Source organism: Mixophyes fleayi, chromosome 10, assembly GCF_038048845.1.
Source record: "Mixophyes fleayi isolate aMixFle1 chromosome 10, aMixFle1.hap1, whole genome shotgun sequence".
In the NCBI taxonomy this organism is placed as follows: Eukaryota; Metazoa; Chordata; class Amphibia; order Anura; family Limnodynastidae; genus Mixophyes; species Mixophyes fleayi.
In genome coordinates, this window is record NC_134411.1 from 49,359,193 (window position 1) to 49,382,063 (window position 22,871).

General features: G+C 38.4%; 1 protein-coding gene across 2 annotated transcripts in view; it reads left to right on the forward strand.

The window, feature by feature from the left end:
- Positions 1 to 22,871, forward strand: part of SPTBN2 (spectrin beta, non-erythrocytic 2) — a 172,901-nt gene that overhangs the window by 89,627 nt on the left and 60,403 nt on the right. Inside the window, exon 1 of one of the 2 annotated variants that reach the window (XM_075188729.1) lies at positions 8,164 to 8,904. The exons of the other annotated variant lie outside the window; for it this stretch is intronic. Coding sequence (XP_075044830.1) covers positions 8,778 to 8,904 — 127 coding nt within the window. The 5' untranslated portion in view covers positions 8,164 to 8,777. Of the gene's footprint in view, positions 1 to 8,163; positions 8,905 to 22,871 lie in introns of those variants that run through there. 2 annotated transcript variants of the gene reach the window in all.

Sequence of the window (22,871 nt, forward strand, 5' to 3'; positions counted from 1 at the left end):
ATAAAAAAAAGTCTTTATGATCATTTTTCATCAGGCTTCTATTGTGACTGGGGATACAGTTAAACTAAAATTAAAACCGTAATTTTGTTTCTAACATATTGGCTATGCATCAGGGGTATGGGGTCAACACCTCAACATTCAGAAAGTTGACAACATTAGGTTGACAATTCAAATGTCGATAGTATTATTAGGTTAACATATCGAATGTCAACAGTATTAGGTTCACAATACAAACTAATAATACTGTCTACATTTCAATTGTCGACCTCGTAATACTGTCTACATTAGAAATGTCTACCTAATAAAACTGTTGATTTTATTACTATCCACTTTACAATCCTGTCTATATTATGGTGTTGACCATATAAATGTTGATCATGTAACTGTCGAACATATGTATCACACCTGCATCAGGAGTATATACTTATCTGTTAGGCTTCAGAAGTATATTCATCCACACCAGTGTTCCTGTCATGCGGTGTTCCACAGGGTTCTATCCTGTCTCCTATGGTATTTGCAGTATACATGCTTCCACTGGGTGAAATAATCAGACGTTATGGTCTGGACTACCATATTTCAGAATTCAGCCATGATCGAATCTTCATTCTTTCATTTGAAGGCCATAGCCAGAATTTGATTTCTTCAGAAGATCTTCCCATGCTCCAAAATGCATTTGTGTCTTCATGTTTGGACTACTGCAATGCACTCTACTTGGGTCTCCCAGACATATTACACCACCGCTTGCAGCTGGTACAAAATGCAGCAGTCTGGATGTTGACTAGCCTGTGATGTTCCTACCACATAATGCCTGTTCTCCATTTCATTCACTGGCTGCCTGTAAGATGGTGAATCTGTTTCAAGATTGGCTTATTGACTCAGAATCCTGGGTACTTGAAGCAGCTTCTGATTCCCTGTATACCCACAGGCTCACTTCGCTCCACAGATGAAGGACTACTTGCAGTACCTAGAATTTCCATTCTGTATGTATGTATTAGCCAGTATTGTTTTATTACTATTTGTTCCCAATTGTAAAGTGCTACGAAATCTGCTGGTGCTATATAAATAAATGATGATGATGATTCTTCATTTGGGGCTTGAGCCTTTAGCTTTTTGGCTCCTAATCTCTGAAACTCAATACCTTGTACAGTCCGCAAGGCCCCACTCTAGAAATCTTCATAAAACAATTTACCTGTTACTAAAAGCATTTCATTAATACCCTGTTACTTTCTAAAAACCCAAATGATTAGCTCTCTCTTCTGTGCGCTGCTAATCCATTATAAGTTAATTTTGTATCATGTGTTTTTTAATCTGCATATATAAAGTGCTTTGAGCCCTATTGGGAGAAAAGCACTATATAAATAAAATTAATGTTATTATTAATATGAACTATTTGTACTCCACTCAAAACTAAACATTGAGCTTAGTTCTTTCAGGGAGCTTTGAAGTGCATTTCAACCGCAGATAATATTCCAAATACACTGGGGAAAAAAATTGTCTGTTTGGACAGACTCAGATCTCACATAGACAATCGGCTTCTCCCATTGTGTTCCAAATGAAATACTAGTAAGCTGTTGGGTAAATACTGCAGGATAAAGGTGGATTGATTTCTGTGCTGCACAAACAATAATGATATACACAGCACAAATGTGTTTATTAGAAAATTATGTCTGCACCTCTAGCCTGTACTATTCCATATGGAAGACAAATCACTTGTCTGCATTAGTACTTGTAGCAATGGTGGGCAACAAGCAGCTCCCGATCACACTTATTACCTGCTTTGTTGAATGGGAGCAGCAACTTCCGTGTCCTGTGACTTTTTCTGCACAACATATAGAAGTCATAGTAACATAGTTGATGAGGTTGAAAAAATACACCATTCCATCAAGTTCATCCTATTTTGGATCTCCTGCGATTCCTCACTTATATTTGAAATTGATCCAGATTAAGCAACCGACACTTTCTTCCAATCAGAAAAAATCCCTCCAGACCCAATATTGCAGTCCAATTTTTTCCCTATAGTCACTACTAGCCTTCATTTTAATTAATGGTTATATCCCTGGATACACTTTTCCGCTAAAAATTTGTCTAACCCGTTCTTAAACATATCTATTGAATCTGCCATCACAACCTTCCCTTGCAGTGAATTCCATATCTTGATTGCCCTTACTGTAAATAACCCCATCCTTTGCTGGTTGTGAAATTTCCTCTCCTGTAACCTTAGGGGGTGACCGCATGTCCTATGTATAGTCCTTGGAGTAAAAAGTTCCCATAAAAGTTCTCTGTATTGACCCGAATATATTTGTACATAGTAATCATATGCCCTCTTAGACGCCTCTTTTCTAAACTAAACATGCCTAAACTGGCTAACCTTTCCTCTAACCTCTACCCCCTCCCTACCCACCTTTTTGCCAATTCCACCCTCTTCTGTGGATGCTATCTCCACTCAGTGCTCCCCACTGTCACCCCCACTCACTAGCCCAACCACTTTCTCTTCCCACACTCCAGCATCTGCAGATGAAGTCTAAACACTTCTATCCTCCTCATCTTTCTCCACCTGCCCACTTGACCCTCATCCCCTCCTTGGCTTCCTCTCTCATGATGTCTGCTCTCACTTTGGCCACCTTCTCAACCTATACTTCTACTCTGTTACCTTCCCCTTCTCTATCAAACATGCTATCATCTTCCCCATATTCCCAAAAAAAACTGTCCCTTGACCTTTCTTTTTTATTTAATTACTATCCAACCTCTCTCCTTCCTTTAACCTCCAAACTTATTGATTGAGTTATTTAAAACCTTCTCACCTCCTTTCTCTCATCACACTCCATCCTTGACCCACTGTAATCTAGATTTCCTCCACTCAGCCAACATCGCACTCACTAAGGTCACCAACGATCTTCTCTTCGCTAAATCTAAGGGACACTCCTCCCTTCTTATCTTTCTCAGTCTCTCTGCTGCCTTTGACACTGTTGACCACTCCATCCATTTGTAAACTCTCCAATCTATAGACCTCTGACTCTCTCCTCTCCTGATTTTCCTTTTACCTCACCAACCGCTCATTTTCTGCCTCTACACCTGACTCCACACCCACGCACCCCTTTTTCCATACCTGTCGGAGTTCTCAAATTATCCATTTTTCGCCTGCTCTTCTCTCTCTTCACCTTCTCCCTTGGTGACCTCATCACTCACTTCTTTATTCAAGCCTATCATACCCTCTCTTAACTCCTTTGCCTCAGCTATGATCTCCACTCCTCCACTATTTGTGTGTCTCCATTCCCTTTAGGATGTAAGCTCTCACAAGCAGGGCCCTCGTTCCTTGTGTTCTCCTTCTCCTATTGCTGTACCTCTAGGCCTGCTTCCTTAGCCCTGTTTTCTAGAGCCCGGGCCTACTTCACGTTAGACATTACCATCACTCTCACTGTCCCTTAAATAACTTGACCTGCAGTTCCAGGTTGTCTGTATATTAGTTGTTTAATTAGTATGTCTCGTCTTTGTATTATTTCGTTTTTCATGTATTATGTAATGTGTTATTGATCATCTTTGTCTGTTTATTGTATATTACTGTAAATGTCATGTTCGCACTGCAGACTCTTTGTGGCACCTAGAATTAAAAGATAATTATAATAATTCATGAAATTAAGGACAATGTGAGGACCTTTGGAAGGTTGGAGGGCCCTTGAAGTATATCAGGTTACCCATCACTGCTGTACATTGATGGTAGCAAACAATGTACATGTGAAAAGATAAAATGTTACAGCGAGTTATAATCAGTGTGATAATTCAGATATGTGGAATTGCATGGAAGCTAAATGTAAATTAAAATACTCTGCTTTTATTCCTCTCATAGGAATAGGTCTGCTGTGTGTAACTGGTGCATCACACAGCTTTATTTTAAAACTGGACAATCCAATAAAAAGCATAGGTCTGGTAATAGTGAAATCAATTAACTGTTACAATCACTCAGCCAATAGACATGGAACATTGCTACCCCTCACCCTTTGTGTTTGTGCAAAACTTGTTTGAGACATGTTAAATTGCTCAACAATTATAGGACAAAAGGTCTGTTTGCTTTTGGATTTGGGATGAGGTGTGAGGAGGAGAGTCACTGTTTGGGGGTCTGATTGCAGAGGGGGAAGGGAAGGGATAGCTCACGTACTAGCTGAACTCTTTTTTAAAGAAAGTAAGCATCTGGAATTATAAAGCTACTGTAAATTATATTTCTATAAAGAGTGAATTCTATAATGCAGGGGTCAGGGAACTTTTTTACCTTTTACCCCAAAATATATTTAGACACGCCGACGTTACCCCCTTGATTTGCAAGGAAGGAAATCATATATTATTAATTATTGGTATTCCATACTTTTGTTCCCCCCTCTCTTACTTCCCTCACCCTATGTGCCTCTGTTATTGTACTTACTTTTTCTCTTCTTTTTTTCTTCTTCTCTGTTCTTCTTGTCTTGTTTTCTTCTGCCGCTGCTCCTCTCTTCACCTCACTGAAAATGACGTCGGGCCGCCCAACATTCAGTGGGAAAGAGGAGGAGAGGAGACTGCTGGGAGCCGCCGCTCGGTCATGTGATTGAAAAAAAAATCACATGACCGCCGGTGGTGTGTCTCGGCAGCATTACCCCAAGGAAATTCATTTTTACCTATTTTGGGGTAATTTACCCCGGTTCCCAGACCACTGGTATAATGCCATCCATTATAATCAGTGCGTTCTGCTGTCATCACTTTAGTGTTCATTACACCTCAGTCCCTGCCCTCTTTGAGCTTATTATTAGCTTTCTAAATTCCCTACCACACACAGGGTATGTTTTAGTCAGCAGGCAACTAACCTGCCAGCAGGGCAGGCTGGGCTGGGGGGCATCTGCCCCCGGGCCGCTCCCATAGTGGGCTAACTTGGGTTGGGTCACTGGGCCACCTGCATTTTTTTCTCATTCAAATAGCTGCTGAGTCGGGTCATGCCCCCCGGGATAAAATTTGCCAGCCCTGCCCTGCCTGACTGTTTTTGGAGTGTAGGAGGAAACCAGAGCACCTGGAGGAAACACAAACAAACACGGGGAGAACATACAAACTCCACACAGATAAGCTCTAGTCAGGAGTCAAACTCAAGACCCCGGCGCTGTGAGGCAGCAATGCTAACCACTATGCCACCCACTTAAAAGCAAACTGGTAATCAAACCAAGTTAATACTAAAGATTTCGCTAATCGGAGCCCCCCCAAACACTGCAGATCCGACAGGATCCGAGCACTGTTCGGGTATTTCCGGCCGCGAAATGAATCCAAAACGAGGCTATGACATCCAAGTCTCGCTTCGGATGTCGCGAGACTCGGATATTCATAAATTCCCCGCTCGCGGCCGCCATCTTCATTCTGCCTGCGATCACTGAAGAGGGAGGTTGTAGTTTGGGAGCCCCTGTCCTGCTTATTTTCAGTGGTTACTTGGGAGATTCTGTGCTCTGTCCTGCTGATCAGTTTAGTGGTGCTTTGTCCAGTGCTCTGTCCTGCTGAGTCCAGTGGTGCTTTGTCCAGTGCTCTGTCCTGCTGAGTCCAGTGGTGCTGTGTCCTGTGCTCTGTTCTGCTAAGGCCATTGTTATTTAAGAAAAAATTAAAAAAAAAAAAATACAAAAATAATTTAAAAAAAAATGATAAAAAAAGTCTATAAACATTTCTACTGCAATATATGAATAGGTTCACTGTTCCTGCAGTCAAGAAATATTAGTACTGCAGTATATAAAAATATGTTCACTGTTGCTGCTGTACCAAAAAATAGGTACTGCAATTTCAAACTACGTTCACTGTTGCTGCTGTACCAAAAAATAGGTACTGCAATTTTAAACTACGTTCACTGTTGCTGCTGTACCAAAAAATAGGTACTGCAATTTCAAACTACGTTCACTGTTGCTGCTGTACCAAAAAATAGGTACTGCAATTTCAAACTACGTTCACTGTTCCTGCAGTCCAGAAATATTAGTACCAGAGATTAAACTACGTTCACTGTTCCTGATTGGTTTGTTAAAGTGCAAATGTCCTATTTCAACAACATCAGGGTGGGTGCGAGGGCCCAAGGACAATTCCATCTTGCACCTCTAGCAAACTGCCATCCTGTCTGCCACTGCAGTGCCACTCCTAGATGGGCCACGTGTTTGTGCCGCCCACTTGTGTCGCTTAGCTTAGACATCCAGCTACCTCGGTGCAACCTTTTGGACTAAAAACAATATTGTGAGGTGTGAGGTGTTCAGAATAGACTGGAAATTAGTGGAAATGAATGTTATTGAGGTTAATAATAGTGTAGGAGTGAAAAAAATAAATAAATATGGATTTTAGCACTTTTTATGCTTTTTTAAAAAAAAAATCAGAACCTAAAATCAGAACCAAAACCTTTCGTGGGGTGTTTTGGCAAAACAAATCAGAACCCAAAACCTCAAGCTAATCAGAACCCAAAACCCAAAACCCCAAAAGTTGCCGGTGCACACCCCTAGTTAATACTGATTATTTTCTTGCAAATAATTCAGATTACTCAATATTTTTTTGCTCACATCAGGTTTAGACTTTTCCTCATGTCTTATACTATATCAACCAAATTGTTATGGGGGTGCTCATCCAACTGATTGAATACAAGTTTACATCAAGACCAGAGCTGAATAAGGCACTCCAGTTCAATCATTTTTACATACATTTATTTGTGATTAAAACCACTAATGTGTATAAGTCAGATTTGAAATGAATTATAAACTTTAGCACAATTTCAGCACAAAAGGTCCAAAGAAGATCAGTTGGAAGACACATATTGCAGACTTAAAAACATAGTTGCCTACTCTCCAGAAATGGGGAGGGCTGGCAAATTTCAGTCCGGTGGGGGGGAGGGGGAGACTTGACTCAGCAGCCTATTTTAAAGAAACAAAATGCAGGTGACCCAGCCCAAGGTAGCCCATTATGGAACTGGCCCAGGGTGTAGATACACCCCTGCCCCTGAGACCCCAGATTTGTAGACTCTCTCCTAGTAAAACAGTGCAGCCTCCTACATCCTGCATACTTCCTATATGAAGTGGGTGTTGGCAGGGCTTAAAGACACGGATCACAGTGAATTGCGTCATCCTGCGCCCCCCCCCATATTGGCAGGGCCATCTTAACAACATTATGGGCCCCTGGGCAAAGCAGTGTACTTGGGCCCCTACCTATGCAACTACACACAGGAATAAAAGTGTAAATGATCAATAAAATTAAGTTTATATTTATTGGTACCTGCAACAAAAATCAATGTTTAAACATTAAACACACGCTATACAGCTGTGCCTTGATACATGGGTGAATAGATTTTTTTTCTATTGGGCCCTGCCTATGAGGCCCCTATAATCGTGGGACCCCAGGCAACTGTCCAGTGTGCCCAGGGGGAAAGACAGAACCGCATATTGGGCTGCAAATAGCGGCACTGAGCGGTTGATGTGGGGCTTAATGACGCAATTCACGTGGCCACACCCACCTGCACTATGCAGCAGAACGCTCCTGATGGGGGATAAAAAATGTTGGCATAGATCAGTGTTGGCTAACCTGTGACACTCCAGGTATTGTGAAACTACAAGTCCCAGCATGCTTTGCCAATATATAGTGGCTTATTGCTGGAAGGGTATGCTGGGACTTGTAGTTTCACAACACCTGGAGTGTCACAGGTTTGCCAACACTGGCATATATAGCTATCTATAGAATTATAGATAGATATATATATCGATATATCTATATATATAGTGTGTGTAAGTAATCATATATACCATTGTCAGTGTAATGGAGAGCATTATAGAAATATTTAATCATCAGGGCTGCATTTGCACATACAATAGTTGTATTGAGCGTATATCTACACATAAAACAACTTACATTGCTCTCATTCTGCATTCTCGCTATATCTGCCACTGTTTGTATTGATTCTCTTATATGCTCTCTTCTGTATATAATTTGCATAGTAAGTTTATTTTTACATAACACACCTTGTGCAACCTGAAACGAGTCAGCATCACATATAAATGTCTTTCACTTTTATTGCAACACCGTTGAGATCAAGGACTGTACCACCTTCCCTCATCCCCCGTCACACCTTTCTAAGTGGTTACACCCAACCTGCCCCTTCCAATGCTAATCTCCACCCTACGAGCCTTCATTTTAACCTGTTTGGTACTTTTAATAAGATCAAGGTACAGGAAGAGCAGCAGCGGGAAAATATATCTCCCCAAGTGCAAGGAATCCCAGGAATTCCTGAAATCCGATCTTTCTTTCTCTTTTTTCTTTGAAGGATTTTAGAGGTGCATTTTAGTGAGTTAAACTTCACAAAACTTTTTATCTAAAAAAAACAATCTATTTCAACGGCAGAAGCCTCCTGCAATCTGAATCCGACGTTTATGCCACAAAAGTGATTTTTCTGTTGCCTTTAAAAGACAATCTATGAATTTCGGAGTTTCTCCAGGAGAAGTTGACTTTGGATTGATCAGAGACCACGAAAAGATCTGGAATTTTTAAACTATACGTGAAAGAACCTCCTTAGGAACCTCCTTCCAGAGCATTTTAAATCATTTGTTTCTTGTGATGCGGAAACGTGTCCGGATTGTTATTGAATGATTTTAGCACCTGGTTGTCTTTGGGATTTGGTGAAACCCACACATCTCATCTGACACTAAACTTACTGCTCGCCTGAGCCTCTGATGCTGATGGATATTACACTATTGTGGTGGCAGTGACTGGGAATCTCACAATAGTTCGCGAGCTGAGTGTGGTGATCGGGAACCTGCACAATGTTTCAGTTTGACCCCGGATATGTGGAGGTCCCCAGGCCCAGCACCCCTCCTCTCTCGCCTGCTGCCTTCGTTAATTCGGTTCAGTATTCCAACGTACTGGAAGGGAGATTTAAACAGCTTCAAGGTGAGACGACGTGTGCCTAATATACAGGTTCCATGTAAAGCTGACGTATATCGCCTCTTCCGGCACTGCTACTTGCATTGATCATTAACTTGCGCTCGTGTGTGTATGTGTGCGGTTAGGAGCAGAGCTGGTGTACTAATATTAATTAAACACAAACGTTTTTCCTTTCAGCAGTCCCTATTGTTATGCATTAAATATAAACATTGTCAGGAGCCAAGAACTACAGCACCCGCTTTTATGTACATGACTCAGATATTTACAGGATGTTCTAAATACATAAGTCAAAATGAAAAAAGTTCTCTACCGTCACTCTGTACTTGAGAGAGAGAAAAAAAAAATCCCTAGTTGCACCCATTTTTCTCTTCTCTCAGATATAGGAGTGTTCCCTTTACAATCCCTCCATCAAAGGACTATTCTATCCTATAGATAAATGGGATACAAGAACAAAGTAACATAACAGGCAGCCCAACAAATAGAACTGAGGTAATGTCCTGCAGAGCCTATGCTTTCTATCAACAACAGAAATACATGTATATCAAAGAGTTTTTATCTAGCTAATAAAGGATTCACAGGTTTTACAATACAAAAATATTGCATGCAAGCTTTACAAAAATGCAGCTTATTCATGAATCTATGACACACATGGAGACTCTGGTCTTTTGGTGGAGAAGTTGAATAGGCAATTTTTAAGGGGGGCCCCTGTTACTGGTCATCCAAAGACAGCACACACAGAACAATGCAGTCTGATTTTCTGTTGTGATGGATGAAACAACCGAAATGACAGACAAAATCTGTATGTGTGGAGCTGTAGTCACTTTCTTGCGTAGTATATGCAGTTGCACATGCTATCAAAAGTTGGACAATATGCGTAATCGGGATTCTGTTTGAAACCAACCTATTTGATGCCACATGCAGAAAGCCTATAGAAGGAATGTGTGTTCACTAATGCAAAACCAAGTGCAACATGGAATTTAGAAATAACATACAGGAGTCATGTCATTTTTATTGTACATGTTATTGCACTATTGCCTGTGTTAACAAACAATCATGCCGGCCGTTAAATATACATATGATTTATATTGAAAACGATACGCTGGTAGACTTTAAACCAGTGGTGCTTTTACCTGCTTTTTTTTTTTTTTAATGTATTGTTAGAACTAACTAGTGTTTCCATTTCCAAATTCAAGATTTCCCTGCTTTGACCTGACTCTTTTTTTCTTTCCTATTTAAAATCTCAAAATTCCCTGTCAAAATGTTTTCTTGAGCCACTTTGGTACATATATAAAATGATATATTTTGCAGCAAAGGTAGCAACTGGGCTACATAAAATGATACATTTAACAGGAAATGTATCGGTGGAGGAGCAGGAAAATGTGTGGAGGGCTACAGAGTTCTGACATATTGCAGTGTCTGTTGAACTGTTTTTTTGTAGCTGAAAGTAAGTGTATGCATGCTTGTAAATAGATGCAAAATCCATCTCAACTGTCTGTTCTGCTAACGGAAATGTTGGGAAATGATTGTACTTTTTAAAAAATCAAAAAACAAACTTCTGTTGGTGTATGGAAGCAGAGATAATAGCAGATGACTTGCTAGATTAATTGCTGACTTAACTCAGTTGTTTAGAATATAAATAGAAAAACAATGACTAGTATAAAACATATACAGACAACTGGTTTCTTGATAATTAAGAGACTGTACACCGTTCAGCCACAACATTAAAACCACCTGCCTAATATTGTGTAGGTTCCCCCCCCCCATACACACCTTTCACTCATAGCAAGCATTAACATTTTCAGCAATTTGTGCCACAGTAGCTCTTCTGTGGGATTATTATATCCCACCCCTTGACAGGTGCCAATGTGACGAGGTAATCAATGTTATTGACTTCACTTGTCCATCGTTTTAATATTGTGGCTGATAGATGTGTGTGTGTGTGTGTGTGTGTGTATATATATATATATATATATTACATATAATCTGTAACTATTTTAAGGCTGAAAGTATTCTAATTCAATTTGACTGCACATGTTGGTGGCTAAATTAGATGAGATGTGGATGTTTGGCCCCACAGGCCAAGCAGCTGCATCACTTCCAACTCCACACAGGGCTATAGTGTTTATCCGACTAATAATTATCTTTATTTCAAGAGGATCATTATCGCGAATCAGTCTATTTTTTTTTGGCCTGAACAGACCCCAATATCACCATTAACTGGTCTGATATTGCAGCATGTATGGACTTATAATGACCTCCTGCTCAATAATTAATGTACTCGGTAGGCCCCAGTGATGCTGGAAGAGATCCAGCTGTTTAGCACATGCATTGCATTTCTGGATCTCATCCAGGTTGGATGCAAATCAGGTGCTGGTCCTGTCGCTTTACTCGTGTGACAGGGCTTGTACTCGCAGGGCAGGTGATAGAATACTATATTAAAAGCCAGTGAAATGTGAATTTATGCTTCAAACAATGAAAAACCTCTTCAATGTTGCATCCTGGTTTCTCCCAAATGACTGTACACACTATTCTATGCTGTTAAATTGCTTGTAAAAAGTGATCAGTATATCACTACATTGATGTGTGCTGATACTGCGTTTTGGGGAAAATGACACATGGAAATGGACAATAGGCAGATTCTTAGGATGTTTCGCTTCCCTGACACCAATTAAGATTCAATGGTGGGGGTGGTTGGATTGTTTAATGCTGTGGTGTACGGCATCACTGATTGGCACTGACAGAAATTTTAAAATAGTTTCGGCAACTATAGGTACCCAGAGGGTTCGTCCACACAACAGAAATACCCCTGATGTAAATGGGATGTGAGAAGTATAGGATAGGATAAAGCTAGTGAATGGTGAAATTCACCAATATGGAACCATGAATTTTTTTTTCTTTGTTTTCAAAGAGCAATTTTAATGTTGTTATTTTCCTTTGCTTCAGGCTGCACATTGGTAAAACACCAGTTAAGTTATGTGTATTTATGTCTGGTTAGACAACAGTAAGTTGCCTGCAGCTGCAATATGAATTACAATGTAAAACTTCTCAAATTCTGTCAGATATAGAAGTATTATTACCTGTTTAACAATTTTACACATTTTCATCTATCATGGGATATGGAAAATGTTTTCATTCTTACCACTTAATAGAAATAGAAGGTTTTTGTATTAACATTACACAGTATAAGGGTTTATCTTTACTATCAAATACAAAAAATAAACTATTACCCCTAACATTATTTCACACAGATGCCCGGAATGACTGACTGACTAAATGGATAACAATCTAACTAGAAGTAGTTAGTTTTTGTAGTTTGCCTAGCTGGTAAGTCCAGTATTATAATAACAATAAGATCGTGGTTGCCAACCAGCATTACTGCTTTGGGGCATTTGGATAATCACAGTTTGTCTTAACATATGTTTATGGCTAAATAAACCGTTGTCCAGTGATCCAGCTGAATAGCCAGATCTGCCCATCTGGGAAGCCTGAGCACGTGGCCAAGAGTTCAGAGTTCTGCTTCTTGGTTGCTACTTGCTTTGTATTTGCAATATTCTAATCAGTGCTAATTATAGAATGCCAGGTATGGCCACACATACTTCTAATTAATGCATCCGCCCTGCTGGTTCTTTCTGGAACCACATAATTTTATTATGAGTTGCACCTTTTGTATTTGAAACCTTCACTATAATCCATGTAGGTTTCTATAAATAAATGATCCCAAATTTAAAGCGCTACGGAATTGATGATGATCCTTCATATAAATCTATTTCCAGTGTGTGCTGAGTTCCGCACACTTTAATGGCCGTGATCACTTCTCTGTGCACCACCAAGGACAACTTTCAGATATGTGGCAAAACTGCAAATGATGTATTCTATACTAGTCTAAAATGAAGTGTATGTAACAAGCATCTTATGGACATTTAATCTAAAACATTTGATCAAATGTTTGTTATAAATCATCAAGAGTTTTATTTAATGTTTTGATTATTATTGGTGTTTTTCCCCACTGTCACAATGTTGTGATTTCTCCAGAATCGTTCTGGTGTTAAAATGTGCAAATAACTGCATTCTAGTAAAAAGAAGCATTATTATTCACCTAGGTCAACAAGACATAGGGGTATATTTATTAAAGTTCAGGTTTGAAAAAGTGACGATTGTTGTTATAGGGAACCATCAGATTCTAGTTTTATTTAGTACATTCTACAAAATGACAGCTATAATCTGATTGGTTGCTGTAGGCAACTTCTCCACTTTTTAAAATTTGCAGTTTAATAAACCTACTCCATAGAGTCATACAGTTCGCAAACATACGTTAGTTTTTATTTCCTATGGATCCCATGTAGCATTTTAAAATAATGGAATCTGTACACACTTTTGTTACATCGCTGCTATAACATGTTGGCAACATGTTTCACAGAGACATACAATTGTAATCCAGTAAAATATTTTTGTGTTCATATATAGATATCATCTTTAATGCAGCATATTTATTACAAGCCACTTTTCCTAAATTAGGGGGACTGCTAAACCTCCATTAAGTTGTGTAAGAATCAGAGATCCTTATCTGTTAAGATAAAGATAAGATCTTGTTTTTCTTATCCAGTCCTTTTGAAGTCTGCAAGGAAAACCTATGCATGGTGCTTGGTAATACGACTCTTGCAGAAAGTATTTTGAGGCCCTTTCATTGTAACGAAGAGCAGGTCAACCTCTGCTCTAAAGTAGTTGCTTTTAGGTATAATGTGTGACATTAATGTTTGTAAATTTGTGTTATTTGTGATACTGCACTTAGAAAATCCTAACCAAAATAAATATTGCAGACTTTTCCTTGTCCTTATTTTTTGTTATTTATAGTGTTACAAATTTCTGATTTATTTACATATGTAATACTTTATGAATGTGTTGTAACTATGTACACAAAGTTGAGTAGTGGTTATATTTTTTCTTTAGTATATAAGCATTGTTTACATTGAAGAAAAAAACAATTTGTATGTATACATTGTTGTATCACAGGACTGGGGCCATGGGTTCAATGACAACCAGGGTCTAATTTGCGTTAAGTTTAAAGCATAAGTACATAATGTGCTCTTATGTATTCATACAATAATCATTATCCCTGTGTGGGTTTACTCTGGGTGTTCCAGTTTCCTCCGGAAAGGCCAAATGGGTGGGGTGCGACATATCAATGCTGAGTACCTGACAAGACTTACCCCAAAATCTTGACTCCTTCCCGACGAGTATCAATGATCATCATCATCATCACTTATTTATATAGCGCCACTGTTCTGCAAAGCAACTTCAAACAATCTCGATGAAGGAAGAAGCTGGCGCCACTTCATGACGTCACTGATAAAGGGCGGCAGTATTATTCCTGCTGTTAAAGGGGTAATGTAAGTATGCGCCCATGTACAATGTAGAAGGCTTTGTTAACTACATTGTACATGGGCGCATACTTGCATTACCCCCTTAACAGCAGCGATAATACCGCCGCCATTTGTCAGTGACGTCATGAAGTGGCGCCGGCTTCTTCCTTTATCGGGATTGGTTGAAGTTGCTTTGCAGAACAGTCGTCATCAGTGCTCGTCGGGAAGGAGGCGATTGGAGTAAAGATGTCGGCGTAGTCCGCATCGATATGCTGACTACCACCACTGGGCTAAATACGTATTGGTAGGTTTATTCGTTTTTGACATTAACCTGTGTTTGGTAAGGAATATAGAGTGTAATCTTCATTGGGGCAGGGGCTGATGTGAATGATTAAATATACTCTGTGCAGCTTGGCGTAATATGTAGGCATTATATAAATAACTTTTTAAATTGATTAAATTGTTCCCTTGAGACGTTTTGAATGCAAATTTACATTTGGTTGTGGAAAGAATATGTGGCTGTGCAGCCTTTATACCATTGCTGAGTGATCTGGGAGCTGGCAAGGGATGAAAGGTGATATAATTTTTTTATTTTTTTTTATTGGCCTGTCTCTTGTGTTTCCCTCCCCTCTGCCACACCCTGTGTCATCTTTACTATCGCCAGGTTCTAACGAGAGAGATTAGCTACAGGGTTCTTGAACTTGCACTGAATGAGTATGATTGTAGAAATACATGAAAGCACATACGTGTACTTATATTTTAAATATACAATATGTATGCTCCTGGAATTATATGGTGCAAACATTATGCAGTAATGTACCAAATCTCACCCATAGAAACATGGTGGTTAAAAATCTTGCACATTTTGTAGATGGGCATTGGCAGGTTGCCATCTTCATAACAAAGGTTTCTGACTGAGTTCTTTACGTATGATGTACTGAGAATGTACATGAGGATTCCTGTGACTTTCAGGCTTCCAGCCTTTGTATTTGCTTGGGCGAATCAATTGATATTATTGTACATGTATGGCAAATGCTTTGCTCATCATACAGAAGTATTCAGAGGCTTCCATATTTATGATTGAATTGAAGAGCTGATTTTGTTGAATGTTCTCAACAACCATCTAGCTCCAGTGGTATACAACTGTAGGATCCCTTTTCCTTCTAGCTCATCCCTTCTTTTGACATATTAAGAGAGAATATGTTAGCTTTATGTATAGTTAGAGGATAATAATCTACAGAAGCAGTCCTTCACTGACTTCCAAAATGAAGTTCTTTATATAATAAAATTCACACAGTTACTGTCCTACACTAGGTTGTGTCTTTGTATAATATATGTACTCGACTTGCCCAAAAACAGCTGAGCTATAAAGCTTTTTTGTCTGATTTCAGTTTCTGTATTGGCATAAATTATTAAGAGAAAGTTACTTATTAGACTGTTTACAAACTTTTATTACTTGGCCCTGGACATAATGAAATATTGGCAATAAGGCATCGGTTGTGAAGCTGCACTTAATACCCTTATCTAATATTGCACATCTATAGTCTCGTGCTGCATACTGAAATTTATTGTTGGATGTTTATTTACTCTTTATACGATTGTTATCTTGTTTTAGCAGCTTACACCAGTCGTAACTATACCTATATAAGGAATGTCCAATCAACTGATAATGCAAATCAAAAGTTTACGCCCTCCTGTAAAATACCCCATTGTTACAGAAATCAATACCCCATTGTTACAGAAATCTTTCCTCAACAGAGGAAGAACTGCTTTTGCAATGCACTATGTGTAAATAACTCCCATGGATTCCAGCGGAATAATGTTACCAAGGGAAAAATGTCCAGTTCATTTTCAGTCCATGCGTTTCTGAAATATCAATGGGATTCAGGTTATGCTAAACTGCCCCTCTCTGGCTACATGATACAGTTTACTTATCGCACATCAAAATAAGATGACCTACATTGTCCTAGGCTCAATATATGCATTTTACAAGGGTTTAATATATGGTTGTTATTAATGCAGATGTGGTGTTTTGACATTTAAAATGTTGTAGTCTTACAACAGGTGCAGAGAACAGGTGTCCTGGTGTTTTTGTTGAATTTTATGTAGTGCTTTATTTTATAAGATTTGCTCTAATTATAGTTTAGTGTGGATTACAGTAGATATCCCTGGTTCAACGTTTAGTTGTTTGATGAAAATCTTTTTTTTTAAACCGCAATGTCACAGAAGGAATGCGCTTAAACTCTTCACATGCCTTGTTTTGTCAATATACTGCATATTTTTGTAATCACACATAATGCTACATATTTGTCGTTTGTGTGCATTAGTAAGTGTGTGTGTGTGTATATATATATATATATATATATTAGATATAATTAGATATAAACACTGTAATCAACATTTTAATCCGCTTTGTATTAAAAGCTTCCATCTAAGTATTTTTATCTTTGCTACCTAAACATACATTAGGACCCCTTACCCACTTGTGTCAAACACTAAGCAAATATTAATGCTAGTAAAAGTATGTATAAGTCTTGTTCTTTTTATAGCATAACCTCCATTGAGAGATCCTACAAAGAACTGTAGCATGTAGTGACGCTGGCGATATTCCAGTAAAATCTTAAACAAGATTCTAACTACCCTCATTCAATATGTATTTAACATAACTCTGGATAATATTTTAATTGTGGTGTCCTCTTTAAAGAAATCTTATCTCATAAACCAGGACTTTCCCAAGAAAACCTAATACAAATGGGAGCCCTATGCATGTTGTTGGTCTCACACTTTTATAGCTCTGGCAATGAAAACCTATATATTAGTATGTGCACTACTGCTGCTAATTGTATATATGCCCTTTCCAATGGGATTGTCCCATTTCACACAAAAACACTTCTGTATGCTTACACTTCTTTATTCATTGTAGGACTAAATTATCACATAGACTTCCAGTAGCTGACAAATGTACAGAATATTGTGTATATAGAATGCATTAATCTGCCTGACTTCATTTGCATCATGTAACCCCTGTGTCTTGGAAAGTGTTCATGTCCTAAACAAGTCAGCTGCTTCCTAATGCTTTATTTTTACATAATCTATATGTTCATGGTTAATAATGCTAGTTTTTTTTCTTTGCATGTTTTTTTTGTTTTATCTGCGGGAGCTGTAAACCTTCTATTTTCTGTTGGTTGCCTTAGGAGATGAAAGGAACATCTGTCTTTAACCTTGCAGTGTGTTTACAATAAACATGGACTCTGTCTCTCATAAATACACCAGGGTTGAATACAGAGAAAGTCGTTGTTCTATAAATGATAACCTAAGCTTCAAAGTCAGGTCCTCTGTATGTTTTGCAAATGTTGTACTTCACAATGTCATGTGATAATTATAAAAGTTTGAATGTCTACATACTAAGATTACAATTCATTGAAGAGTTCTGTGATTAAGTTAAAGGGAATTCACATCTACCCCCTTTTATTATAATTTTGTTGTACTGATAGACAAAATGAATACTTAGAATTTATTCGACAGAGCCTTTTGTATGCTTTTTTTTTTAACATGGGTAGGAGCCGTGAAAGTCACTTATGTATAGTCAGGAGGAAATGTAATTGGTTGTACTTTACAGCCAATCAAATACCATAATTATGGTTTAAAGCAGTATTCCCAGTTAACTGGCACATTTTTTACTCTTTCTCCTTAGCTGAGCCCTGTTTCTGTAGTATACCATCTGTAAATCTTTTTAATTCGCCACTATAAAATGACCACTGAGATGGATGTGAGCAGGAAGAAAATGTCGACATAGACCACTATATTTAAAATAGCAATACATGTTTAAAAACAAAAAAAAACATTTCTACAATTTTACATGTAGACCTTTAACTGTGTAGACATTATGGGGGGAATTCAATTGGCCGCTATACTGTAAAACGTTTCACGCCTGCACTGTTATTATGGTAGATTCATCGCCGGCATTTTGCTCGCAGCTCCCTGAGTTTTTTAACGCAGCAGCTGTAGACTGGCAGCACAAGGGTTAATAGTGCTTGGATGGGGAAACCTCACGCTTTTTCTTTCTTTTGTGTAAACAAGCCTCTATTTTGAAACTTGACAGCTGCCGGGACCTGCGGCTGAAAAGGCAGGGCAGTGTAACAGTCATGTATTTGGCAATCTCGCATCTAGAAAGCAGCGTGTTGTATCTGTCGATTTATATTTGAAAGTCGGTCGGGTTTGCAAAATCGAAGCTTCATATATTTGGAGATTTGTATAGCTAGTTTGGGGAAAAATCAGAACAACGATTTGCTGCGAGGTTGAAACCAGCGATTTTAAATTAACTCATCTCTGGCAATTTTACATCAAATCTCAGGTTAATACATCTGCAAGTTTCAACTCTCCCGAGAAAAACGCAGCTTGATGCATTTAATTCCCGATATTGCCTTTTGTGAAGACTATTGATAATGCCTGGAACGCATATGAAACCCATCTTGACTAAAAATATTCAAATAAGCTCGTGGAGCTTTTATGTGCATAAAATAGATTTTTATCCATTGACCATATAAAGTGTTTGACAGTATTCAGTGTTATTAATTGTTCTCAAATTGTGACCCTTTTCTGTGTGTTTATTGTATGAGGATGCTGTAGACCAGTGACTACAAAAAGATAAAATGGTTTTCTGCCATCAGCTGTGAACTCCCAGAGATTGCTAAGTACAGTCCTGTCCTAAGTAATAGTGTTATCCATAAGGTAGACATATGATTGAGCAGAGACCTTGTCTCCATGATGAAGCAGTGTTATCTAATGACAATGTTGTAGGGATCTGAAATTTAATTGTTTAGTGCTGGATACATCTTGCTTTCTGGGCGTAGGCTGTTTTGCCATAGGGAAATTAGGTTTTCTGCCCTGACCTGCACTTGGAAGAAAAATGTGTTAAATTGATGGGTATGTCTCGTAAGTTAAAATAAGAAAAATCTAATTTATTTTGAGTCTGATGCATATTACCTGCCTATACAGATCTCTGCATGTTTCATGTCTGAGTTTATAGTTGTTTGAGATGAACTGAAGCTCTTTTATACAGCGCCAATTGTGAGAATTGACTAACCAGAGGACTATAGCATGTGTGTCCATGTTTGCATACAATGTATTGTTTAGCAGGTGAAGCTGTACTAGTTGCATGAAATGCACAATGCAGACATTGGACACTGCACCTAGCCTATGATATTTAACCAGTGGGCATAATCCTAATACAACTTTTTGTTTTATTTTGAATATACAGTACTTATGAATATATTTTAACTTGTACAGAACACAGGACAAATTCTGATCCAGCATCTGCCATAAGAAGGGGAGAAGTGCCCAAAAAAAGTTAAACCAAGGACTTTGCTAGTGGCTTAAATTTTCCAGGCTGTGAATAAGGAAATTGAAACTGTTTTCTGTTGGTGTCAATTGGGTAATATTGCCAAAGTAAAATGACATAAACCACAGAATGCCTTATCAAGCGCACTGGGAATTGCTTAGAGCTCACACCATGTGTATTATTGTTTTTTATAAATTCGATTTTCAAGTGCGTTTTGACCTAAAAAAAAAAAAAAAAAAAAAGACTGCCATCTCAGTGAGAGTTATTATGCATTCCCTCTCATAATGCATACCTCCAAACTGTCAAGATTTCAGCTGGACAGTTCCAAATTTAGGGCGCTGTTTGGGGAATGGAGATAAATGTCAGCCGTGCACTTTACAACACCCCTATCGCACGTGGCCACGCCCTCCGTCCTGTTGCCGGTGACTTGCATGTTTGGAAGTATGTAATTTATATTAACAGCAAGCATTTGTTGGTGGTTTCCTCGTACTCTACCAATAGCTCATGTTTTAAGGATTTCTTTCTATGGAAACAGGATAGCATAATTACTGACCCAGACAAATTGATAGGGATACATTTATTCAAGTTTCTAAACGGAATTCTAGCTATCATTTCTAGTATGTACTATATAAATTATAGCTAGAATCTGCTTGGTTGGTTGCTATGGGCAACACCCCCACTTTTCCTTTTTAGAACCTTAAGTAAATATACCTCCTAGTCACCAGTGCATGATTAAAGAAATCCTGAGCTGTTGGGGATGCATAAGGACTGCCATGAAGAACCACAAGCTTATTCCATGACCCATATACTTATGCTTCACCATCCAGTATTTCACAAATACCCAATGTATTGCAGTATCCCCAGTGGAGTCAGAAAAACAAATTTTACAGTGAGTAAAAATCTTCTATTCCAGCGATCTGGGTTGCAGCTCCCATATGTTGGCCTAGACTGCAGTGAGCTTAATTGTCCTGCCACTGATGTAGTGTTATATTTACTGCTTATATATGTTCATGGTTTGTTAATATACTTGCTCTATCTAACAGCCATCATCCTGCCAAAGGTTATGATTTCTGCTGGACGTTTCAGAATTTCAGAGCCTGCAAGAAATGGGCGTGATTTAGTTGTATCTAGTGTGCCCTATATTTTCCTGACTTTCAGTTAAGAATATTGGTAGGTATACAATGGCAGGGATTGGATCAGTAGAGGCCTTCTAGATCAGGAGATAAGAAGAAGGTAGAACAAGACAGCAGGGGAAGTATGACCCTGTGAGCATGAAGTAACGGAAGTACAGCTATGAAACTGGTTAAACAGAAAATTCTGAAAACCAGAAACGAGAAGTAAATTCTTGCTGCTATTAGCTGATTTTCACACACACAGACATGCTCACTAAGTGTATCCTCCTAGGGTTCCAATGAGACGTACTGCTAAATACTTGAATCTGTGGAATGCATAGAGGGGTGTGGGAAAAGACTGGTGTAATTATTTTTTTTTTAAATGTATATTTGGCATTCCAAGTATGCCACATTGCGTTCACAGTGCAGTTCTCACAAACTCTCACATAATTTTAATTTTTTTTGATAAATTTGAGACTCTGAAATTGGAAAGTATTTAATGCCATGTAATTATAAATTCTTAGGTATTATATGTTTTCCATCTTACTGACTGATGATCTAGAATCTTTGTAGTGCATAATATATTTTATAGACTGTTGATGTTCTAATGTCCACAGACCCCATGGCAGTACACACAGGTGCATGGCAATAAGTTACGGTTTGCTGGAGGACCATATTCCGAATGATTAGTCTTTTTAAGCCTAAGAAACAAATACAGGAGCATTTGTGTGGCCAGATTGGCCTGGGTGTTGAGCAGTCCAAACAGCCAAATCCCATGTTCTCTGACAGCACAAATGTCATATTGTAGTGATTGTATGAGCAGTTCTGATCTACATATATGTCTGATGGCAATCTGTTTTATAGCCAATTTAACAGTTTATCTATTTTCACATATTTTCCACTCCTCTCAGCATTGACTTAAGTAAGAAAAATATTTTGTAGAGCTATTCTAGCAGAATTCTTGTGTTGGATGATGAACTGTGGATTCTGTTTGGAGTAGTCTAAGAATATTCCTTCATTCTACATCAGCAGAAGACATGGCAAATACGGTCAAATAAATTTGGGGAAATTACATTGCACACGTGTTCCACCTCATTGATATACTGAACATTCCTAGAAAATACTTTCAGTGAAGTGTCTAGAAATCAAATGTTTCCCTTCATGCCCAATTATTTGTTTGTTTTTTTTCAAAGCTATGAATTTTGGTCAGGCTGCTGCTTGTTTTGAGCTTACACGGTTTACCATGCCTGGGAAATGTAGTCAAGTTAGCCAACAAAACCTGCTTAATCTTTCATTCTTTTACTATTGGATCCCTAATCTGAGTAGCAAGGACAGCAGACCTGCTGATTCCTTTCTCATTTTTGCACCCAACCCACATGTTAAATAACCATCGTTGTGGACCATGCAAAAGTATTAGACCTTCAAAGCTAACTGTTTGTTTTTTGTTTTTTTTATGGAACCTCCTTTTATTCCACTTTTATTCAGCCATTCTCAAATACTTGCTTGGCTCATATTGGGTGACTTCGATCACATGACATACACAGAACTCTTTGGTATCTTATCTGATCTTTGAATATTGTAAAACCAGTACATCTATTTTTCAAACTTTACTTGAGTCAAGAATGACCACCAAAACGTTGTTTGGGCTAACTTACCACTAGGATTGCTACTAAAACAATGTAAATAAAGACTTTGAGCTTACAGGAGTATAAGGGAAAATGTGCACCGTATAGCTTGTCTGTTACTATCCACCATCCCTACCAATACCATTTTTTTGTCACAAACCTGAAAATACTTTAATTTTGTGTTTAGAGCCAATTCTTACTTATGCCTATTCTCCGCCAAATATTTTGTGTGCATTTAATGGAAGTTCTAAAATATAATTTACATTTCTGTTTTATTTTATTACAAGATAACTGAATACCTTTTTATGTAGGAGAAGTAGCGTGACCTGTGGGATTTAAGTACCTCCCTGCTAAGTTTACTGTATGTGTCTTGTGTGAGGAGATGCACTGCATGCAAGCAGTGCATTCCTGTACTCTGCAACAGCCGTTTCATCTTGTTTTGCATCTACTGTTCTCTTCTAATACACAGAACACTTCCATATTTTCGCACACTAATGTGTTTGTGTGCCATAGCAAAGTGAGGCAGTAAAGAAAT